This window comes from Antrostomus carolinensis, unplaced genomic scaffold (genome assembly GCF_000700745.2).
Source record: "Antrostomus carolinensis isolate BGI_N321 unplaced genomic scaffold, ASM70074v2 scaffold7353, whole genome shotgun sequence".
In the NCBI taxonomy this organism is placed as follows: domain Eukaryota; kingdom Metazoa; phylum Chordata; class Aves; order Caprimulgiformes; family Caprimulgidae; genus Antrostomus; species Antrostomus carolinensis.
This window is the reverse complement of record NW_010305803.1, coordinates 10,652-20,549: the sequence shown is the minus strand read 5'-3', so window position 1 is coordinate 20,549 and position 9,898 is coordinate 10,652. Positions and strand designations below refer to the sequence as shown.

Below are 9,898 nucleotides of genomic sequence, written 5' to 3'. Positions count from 1 at the left end.
CAAAATATATTAAGTGCCAAATGCAAACATAATACTCACTTCACCTTCTTGTCTTATTCTCCAGTTCTGCAGGAAACCTTATTATTTCTGCCTCATCAGCATTCACACCAAGGTTTTCAGAGTTCTGAGCTCTAAGACAATTTGCAGCTAAAAGACCACTGAAACCAAACCCATGTTTAACACTATCATGGAGTTTCAGTCAGGGCCACGAGAAAAGTAGGTTAACACAAAATTCAGCTAAGGAAAGTCCAAGTATTTTAAATAACTTTGCAAACAAAGTAGTGCTGTTCAAAACAGGTTCCAACAGTTTCATCAACAAGAAAAAAAATCCCAAAACTAATAAAAACCTTCTGCTGGGGTTTTCAAAGAAGTTTTAAACTAGAAAATTTCAGCTTTAGTTCCCAAAAACTGATTTTCATGACTTGCTCCCCATCACTGAAACACAAAGGAAGGAGAAAGACAGCTTGAGAGACAGACATCCCCCCCATCCCCAACTCCCTTAGAAAAAGGATTCAGTTACAAAAAATTCAAAGAACTCTAATGAAAACCATGCAACAAACAGATAAGTCAGATTACAGTCTGCTCAGAACTCAGCCAAGGTTCAAACAGAAGGTTTGCAAACCTTTAGATAAACTTGTCCTGAGTTCAGAGGTTGTGAGAAGCAAGCAAAGAGGTTTGGGATTTTTCTGGACTGTTGGACCATGATGATAGACACAGGATATGACAACAAAATAAATAATAAATCTGGAGATTCACTTTTCTTTGAATAAATTATCTATGAAGATGAGCCATTCTATTGTAAATAGCTTAAAGGTTAATACAAATTCATAACCATTGAATGATTAATGCACCTACAGTTGCTTTAGGAAGATGACTGAGCAGAGAAGTATCTGCTAATCAGTCACTTTTGTGCAGTTTGGTTTTGTTGTTTTTCTTTTAAACCAAAGATAAATCAGACTGTAGGACTGCTATCAGCTAGGCAATTTAATAAGTATCAACATGTGACTGCATTGACTCAAGCAGGCATGGTCACATTTTATTGTGAATCAACACAAAAATGAGTATGACTACAGAAAGAATCAACACTGATGCCTGCCTGTGCTTGGATGACTATTGCTTAATTTGTCACAAGCAGGTGGAAGCTCGGGAAACATCTCCCCCATAACTGTGGCTCTCTGACTACAAGCACAGCTTTTGGATTCAATTTCAGAATTCACCATCACATTGCAAATCACAGATTCAATATTTGGGTTTTGAGCAGTCCCTGTCAGCTCCAGTTCTTTGAATACCAAGCAAGCTCCCACTTAGCCCACCTCCTTCCAGAGAAAGGCCATCTGGGTGAGAGACCTTCCTCAAAGAAAACTCGAAAACTGTGTTTTCTGAAATGTCTCAACAGAAATCCAGACTTGAATTTGAACAGACATCATTTGAAGACTGAAATATTCTCCAAATTAATGCCAAAACAAACACACTTAAACACGGTTGTAATAAATGTATTAAAGTAAAATAAAGAGGTCCAGAAGAAGAGTTTGGAGTCCAAAGAGGTAAAGCACACCAAGCCTTCACCTCTCAGGCCCAAAGGACAGTTCAGATATTCACCACAGTGTAACAGCTTTGCCTTGAACAGCAGCAATATTATTTCAAGTAAGTCGGAGGTAGTGTCTAAAACAGTGTCATGAATACAGCAGCAGCCTCCAGCTGAGCCCAGCTACGCCTGAGGTGGCCCAAGAACAAAACCATCTCCACCAGCCTGGTCACACTGCTGCTAAGGGATCAGCAGCAAGCCTTGGTTTGAGCCCTGGAGTCGAGAAATAATCGGGACGTGCACAGGAGGGCACGGTGAGTCCAGTCACCAGGGAGACACGCACCATAAGCGGGTACATCTGCTCTGGAGGGCAGCCTCTTGCTGGCAGGCAGGCAACAGCAGATGTGTGCATAGCTTAGTCAAACACGTAGCCACAGACAGACAGACACCCAACAGCACTTTGTTCCACTCAGATCCACACATCCCTGGGATCAGGGACCCACCTGTATGTGATGTTTTACCATGCTTCCTCTAGAAAGCTTTTTTTTTTAAATAAACATAGATTACAATAGGTTTCATTGAATAAATAAAACATTTAGCGTAGTTTGAAGACATCCACTGAAGAGCACAAGTGGGACACAGCAATCAGGATTTAGCTGGAGGTTCATCCTCTTCTAAAAGGAGGTCATTTAATGCAATAACTGTAGCAGCAAAGTCAACCAGCTCCACAAAATCTGATGTAATGATGTTAACACCCCTCACACCTGGCTTCTGTGCTTTCACCCAATTCAAAATCATGGGCAGGTTCCTAAAAAAAATTGAAATAAAACAAATTAAACATCTTAAAGAGACTCTTCTCTATACATACTCACTGCAAACACAACATGTTTTTTATAAATTATATTATCTCACATTTGTGATCAGGTCCTGACTGCCACCCAAAATGCAACTGGTTGATGAGAAGAGTGTTTAACATAGCTTGCAGACATTAGCCATCAAATAGAAATACTGGTCAGTCATCAACCCAAACTACCACACATATCAAATAACATTTGTGAGCTTTATATTCACTAAGCAGACTGTGCTTCAGGATTTAATGCTGCACTACGATTTCTTCCATCCTGGGTTGTTTTTACCCAAGTTGAACCAAAAGTTTAATTTCACAGTAGATTTCAGCCTAGAAAAGGCTATATCTGCTCCAAGATGTTCTCCTGTCTGCCTCTGCCTTCAGGTAGGGGTAAGAAAGAAGTTGTTGGGGGAAGCACACTGCATTTCCACCAAGCTCCTTTCAGCCTCCAGACCCACCCAGAGCAATGGGATCAGGGATAGCAAATCCAAAATCAAGCCCTCAACTCTCTAGGGGTTGAACATCCCACCATACATCACCGTCACCAGAGAAAGATGAGGTGTGTCAGGAACCGAGTTAAACAGAGGTAGAAATTGTACCATGGGGAGAAGTTTCAAGTAATTTCTTGGACAGACTGCAAGTCAGGAGTCTGCACAAGCTTTTTTTGCACTCTAACATGCAAACATCAGGGTTTTCAGCACATTTAGAGACAAACAACTAGATATATTAGAATTATTTAAATTAGTGCCATAATAAGTGTAGAAAATTACACGAGAAGATGGGAGGCAAGCAAATTAGCTAACAGGATGGGGAAGAAAAAACAACCAAAAAAAATGATCTAAAAACACCCCACAGCTCTTGTTCCAAGAAAACAAAAAGTCAAGGACTAAGAAGAGAACTTGAGGGAAGGCATAATCACTGTCCCTGTCAAGGGACATATCAGACTTTAGACAGCTAAGTGTGAATGTTGCACATTTCTCCTCTAGTAAGAACTCAAGAACACTCAAATATTCATATTGAGGGTAAAATTTCCATATGAGAAGGCAGCCAGCTTCACAGAACTGCAAAGACAGATTTACACATGCAAACCAGCTAGCATATATCAATATATAAGAACTACCATGCTTTAACAAACAGTGGCATCTATTTTATATTTTCACAGTTTACTTCCAAACAAGTGGTAATGGTTGGCCTGAGGGAAAGGGATGGAGCAAAGGCTTCCAGTCTACTAGTGGCTTACAGCCCAGATCTGCATCAGGAGTCACCTGAAATAAAACTGCTCATCTATTCCATGAAATTAGATGATCCTTTCGGAGTTTAAAAATAGCAATTCAGTAGGATCTTTCCTTTAATCATGAGACAACAGTACATTTATTATACAGCATACAGACACAGGTTCCATCCGTGCTCTCTGTTAGGTATCCCCACCAAGCACATATATTTGTTTTTGTGCAGTTTGTGACAGCAAACACCAGTCTGAAGGCACCTGAGCACCATCTAGTGCCTAATGCTAACTGCACAGCCACGAACAAAGCACAAGCCAGAGTGGAGACCTAAAGATACTGTGACAAACATAATTTCCATCTAATTATCTTTTGCTAGATTAATGTCTGTAAACAGGAAGGAGACAGAGAACTCTGATTAATACTTCACCTGGAATTTCCTTACTTCCATCAACAACTTTCATGACTGCAAAAGCACAAACATTTCCTATTTTTAGAATTTTAAGAAAATAGTTATATTAACTTTGGTTTCAAAATGAAGACACTCCAATTACTTCTAAAGTGACCAATGATTCTTCCAAAGGGAAGATGAACTGTCTGCTGAAGATGTGTATTTCACTGCTTAACATTAAGCTCAGCTGCTAATCAAATTAGACCAGTTATGACCACCTATGCAAGTGTAATTAAAAACTTAATATCATGATGGCAAGATAAACTGTTAGTGATATCAAAACAGGTCATATTAAACAGTGAGCCAGGAGACCAGATCCAGGACTGTTACAGTTCTGGCAATTTTTATCAAACAGGCTACAAGATGATAATGCCATAAAATAAAATCACATGGAATCTATCCTGGTCATGCTATTGACACTTAAAAACTGCTGGCACTCCGCAACTCCAAGCAAAACCCTCTTCTAATGGTCTCACTCATCAGCAAATTGTATAACAGCCAGTGGTATTAAAAAAAAGGTCAAATTGTTAATCTAATTTTTGGTAATAAAACACTCCAAGATAAAATACTTCCCCAGGTCATATTTTTGGCCATTACTGAAATAACCAAGACATATTTGTACAGACAAATGCAAAACTGAGCCCACAAATATGTAATTTTTCTCTGTGGTACAAGTTCCCTCCCCCTAAATTCAAATTCAGTCAATTTGGAGTGAATTACTGGTTTGAAACAACAGGTCCAGCCCATGTTTTATGAAATCACATCACATTCAGAAAGAGTTCCAATTACCAGGAAAAACATTTATACTTGTGTACCCTGTTACTTTATTATTTTCAATAATTCTTTCTTTTTAGTGACTGCGAATATCTTTCACAAGCAATGGTAATGAAGCAAGACTGCATGCTTTCATCAAGCCTTACTTCTAGGCAAGCATTTCATAGTTCCTTGCTTACTCAGGGCCTCTTTCAACATGAAACGTGGTAGGTAAAGAACTGAGAAATCAAGACAAGTCCTTACCTATGAACAAGTGTGTTCTTCAGACCGCGAGTTAGATGCTGTGCAATAGTTTTCACTCGAGGTGTGAGAATTGCTTGAGAAACATGAAAAGTCCCATAACGACTTCTCTCCTCAAGAGTGGTCTCCAGGAACTGTAACAATTTGTGCACGTTGGTTGTATTAGCCCACGGTGCTGGTATTTTATTCCCTGGCCACAGGAAAGGGTATTCCTGACACAGAGGGTAGTGGTAGAATATGAGAACCTAAACAAAACAAAAAGGAGAAAAACTAAACAGAAATTCACAACTACCCTATTTATCTTTAAACAGGATATTGCATTGGTTTAGGCTTCTGTAGTATGATTCTGTGAGTATTCCCACAGCTAGCATAGAGGACCAAGCAAAAAGAACCTGCTCCCAAGTCATGAGTGTCAGTAAATTTGTTGCACTATTGCCAACAAAGGAGATGGAGATCACTTGGGTTAGCTATGAGAACAGGATTGCTCCAGGCTTTAAGGGTCAGAAGTTTAAACTGAAAAAAGTTGCCAGGAGTATATTGAAATGTCAAAGCATTTATCTTCAGAGGCTTTCAAAGCCCTGTCAGAGAACACTACCATCTGTACCTGAATTTAAGGATTTTAATTTGCTGTCTTGCCATCTTGAGCATAATTCCTATTAATTGGCTAAACCATACCAGGCTGACTGGCATGGCAGCATTCCACTCACACTTACTGCAGGAGATGCCAAAGCCACTCTTGCTGTCAGCAAAATCTTCTCTAAATCAGAGATCTGTCTTTCAGGTCTTGTAAGGTGGTTCTTTATCAGAGGGCAGCACATAAAGATGCAACACGTTTTATTAACACCCAAACTTACAAATGATTCATTCTGGACCCCAGCACTGACAGCATCAGTTCAGAGGAACTCCTCAAAGCCTCACCCCTGTTACAGCTTAATAATTACAACCAGTTGCTGGAACCCTGCTCTCAGCTTGTGTGTACACATGAGTGGTTACTGCAGAGAAGAGGCACTGAAACCTGCCACTATAGATCTGTATGGCTGCAAAGGAGCTAAGAAATTCTGTAGATACCTTAGTGATGTTAAAGCTGTTATGCTTCACAGTGGCCAAGAGAACTGTTAATCAAAGCCTCACCACCACAAGTCAGCACAAAATGCTCTTCCAGAGAAGAAAACAATTTTTAATGAGCACAAGGTCTGAAGGATAATTAAATTTAATTATTTAAAAAACATGCTCGGGAGCAGGACACAGTCTAGTGACACCATGGATGGAGAGGCTACACATCTGCAAACAAATGGAGGGCAACATGCACACCACATAAAGGAGGCCCTAGTGACCTTTAAATTGGCTGGCAGCATCCTTGGGCCAATACCTCTGAGTGGGAACCACACCCAGCCTCTATTTACAACTTAACCTTTCAAGGTTTGAAAAACATCACACATCCTTTTCCTACCTGGTGTTTCTTCTCCCACATGTACTCCAACGTCACATACTCTACAAATTCAATGCAACAAAGTTTGGATCCAAACGCTGAGCGGATTCTGTTGATCAAGAAGTAGTGATGGTTGTCATCCATGGCGTAGAAGTGATTGAAATCCAAGAAGACTACTTCCTTGGGGTGCTGCTCGAGAAAGGTGTTAATCTCCTTCAGTCCATCCCATACTTTGATGCCAAACAAGCCGTGTATGAAGTAAATCTCATGTCCTATTTCCCCAGGTTTGGAAGATACACGAAGATCAAAGTAGCGGATCCCACCTTCCAACTGCTCTTTGAAAGTCAGATTTTGAGTCACAGACCATTTCTTCATGATCTTTTTAACCAAAGAAATTCTGGCCAAACGTTTGATGGCTGTAGCTTGGTCTGGTCCCACAGGAGATTTCTCATCAACCCAGTAGCTGAAAGAATCATGTGACCCTAGAAACAAGAGCCAAGAAGATTTAATTTTAGAAGACAATACACATATACCCATATGCCCCATAAACTGAAAAAGGTCCTACATGCATGGCAGGGTCACAGCAGACTTATGCTCAAGTGTGAATCTTTCAGACTATCCCTTACACCTTACTTTTTCTTCATAACTGTACAAGAGCTATGATAAAGGTTCTCTGTGAGCTCTGTGTTTTCTTCTGTGAGCTCCCAAGTTCAATGCATTCTGAAAATCATGACCATAGGACAAACATCAGTGGAAAAGGAAAGCTTCCTGCTAACCTTCCTTCATTTACAAACTATCAATCCACCTCCAAAGCTTTCCTGGATACTAGTACATCAGATTTGAGATGAGATGAGACTCCAACGTCATTGAATGAATGTGCAGCTTTATTTTCATTCTGCCTGTTAAAGCCAATAGTGACCTAATACATCAAAGTTCTTGGAAGAGATCTTTATTCTTGTGATGCACAGGGGGACCTGTACATGCACATGCCTCACCAGCACTTCTATCTCAACTTTAGCCCCAAGATGGTAAATTATTGAGTAGTAGTTTGAAGAGTGGGCAGCAACTGGCTGAACCTGAGGTGCAACAATTGAGTACACCACCAGTTACCGTGAGGTCACATACCAAGCTCATGTTAAACAATGAGGTGCAACAATTGAGTACACCACCAGTTAACACATACTTGGTATGTGAGGTCACATACCAAGCTCATGTTAAACACGTTCATGAACATGTCTTACCTGGCAGTGCTTTTGACTGACCACAGGTATGGTGAATATAAAATTCACCAAAAAAGATGACCAACAATCAAAATCACCAGTCCCTGCCAAAATATGGCGTGTCTGAAAGCTCCTGTAACACAACCTGCACCTTGGCAGAGAATCTGCATCTCCAGTATAAAATTTGTGCTCACTAGGAAAAAAAAAAACCTCAAACTGAAAATTCAGTAGCAATTGGAAACAAAACTGAGAACTGACAAAACTCCTTCAAAATAACAGCTGCAGAGTCAATGAAACATCCCTGGTTGAGTCAAGTCAACAACAGAACGAAGAGCAGCAGGGCAGTGCAGTTTGCACTGTACCAGGGCAGCATAAAGCCAAGACGGGCAGATCTACCACAGACCAATGTTTACCAATCACATCTAACCATTTACACCAGATATCAGCATTCTGGCCAAGAAGCTACAACTGCTCCAGGCACAACCTCCCTGTGAAGCCCCAGCCAGGAAAAAAACACCACAGGAGCTCTAACACACCAGCTTCCCTTTTGTCTTCATGGGAGCAGATGACAGGTTCCCCATTGAGCCAAACCCCACTTGCTTCCTGCTGCTGAAGTCCAGGGAAAGCATCTTCACCTCCAGTCACCACAAACAGCCCCTTTTCCAGCTGCCCCAGGGGCTACAGTGACCCTGCACCATGGTTCTTGTCCCTGCTTCTGGGACTAGATTTTCTAGAATTTTCTCCTCTACCTGAGTCTGCACCTTTGTTAAAAACCCCTAATTTGTTATTTCCAATCTTAAAACAATGTTTGAGGCATCCACGGCCTCTTTTATCCAAATCTTTTATTTTTTTTTAACCAGTGCTTACTTAAAGACTGATGCATTTCCTGTGATGCAAGGCCAGAGTTATAAACAAGATTATGATCTCAATTGGATTATCTTGTCAGGATTTTTTAATCCAGATGGAACAGACTGTGCGCAAAGCAAACATCAGTTCACAACAACCTGAAGTGCACTGCTTCTCCATGAATTTCAACTAGTTCACAAGTACTGAAAAGGAACAGTGAAGTCTAGTTTTCAGGCTTTACAAGTGAACACTAAAGCTAATTCTGATCAACTCTTCATGAATTCTTCACAGTCTTTGTAAAAGTGCTCCTCGTATGTGACTTTCCATTCAGTCTTCTAGAAAGAAGTGACAAATAACAATAAAAGCTGTTTTTAAGAAGGTGTCAGCTTCAGGAGCTACTTAGTACCTGTCACAGCAAACTACATCTAAAAGTAGCTGTCAGTTTTGGAGTGACACCTGGATTTTCTCCTCACCTCCAAACATGTAACCCCAAACAAAATACAGGATCAAACGTCTTGTGAAGACATTTCAGAAGAAGCCGTATAAGGCCCAGCTCATGCTGCAACTCAGACATTTGAGTTTCATACACCTCCCTGTACAGCACAATGAGACTTTCAAGCTTCTACAATATTTGGAAAGTAGATTGCAATAGCAAGGGGCTTGTCTTCTGCCTGTGAATTAGTCACTTGGCATAAAGAAGTCAAAGGAGTTTGGGATTTTCTTCATGTTGGCATTGGTTTGGGGTTTTATTTTTTTTTAAGTTCTCAACTCTAATAATTTTTTCCCTCTATTTAGGCCACTGTATAAAGTTGTTTAGCATGCTAGAGTAAGGCCATAAAAATAATGTTATTTTCATTTTAACTAAGACTGTGCAGCAGCCTCTAGAAAGCTCTGGAAGTCACTTACACCATCACACTCCCTCAGACAGTGTTACTGATTAATTCGACTTACAAAGGAATTACAATTTTATCTGGCATCAAATATATTGTTGTTAGAGTTGTGTAAGCAAATCTGAGGCAAGAAACAGCTTGTTTTCCTAAGCCTGATCACATACTTCACACCTACAAAAGCCTCTCCTTTGCAGATTGCCTCGTACAAGCTGCATTTAAGGATACAAAGAGCAAATTTCTCCTTGCACTATCACAAACCAAATTCTATTTAGAGCTCTGGAAAGCAACAAGAAAGAAAACAGGTCACAAGGACACTGCAACTTTTTCAACACATACTTTAAGAACTGCACTCCTTAACAGGGCAGCTGCTATTTGAGAAATGAAACTATATTTTACATGCTTCTACAGTTAGAGAAGATTCTTAAAACTCCTGCCCTGTGACTCTGCTTAAAA

The 9,898-nt window shown here is 40.3% G+C and overlaps 1 protein-coding gene across 1 annotated transcript; it reads right to left on the bottom strand.

The window, feature by feature from the left end:
* Positions 1-2,170: 2,170 nt before the first annotated feature.
* PLCXD2 (phosphatidylinositol specific phospholipase C X domain containing 2) lies at positions 2,171-6,971 on the bottom strand (the record flags this gene model as incomplete). Its single annotated transcript, XM_010164894.1, has 3 exons — positions 2,171-2,333; positions 5,064-5,305; positions 6,511-6,971. Coding segments are annotated over 3 exons (866 nt in total), but the record flags the coding sequence as incomplete, so codon positions are not given.
* Positions 6,972-9,898: the final 2,927 nt, after the last annotated feature.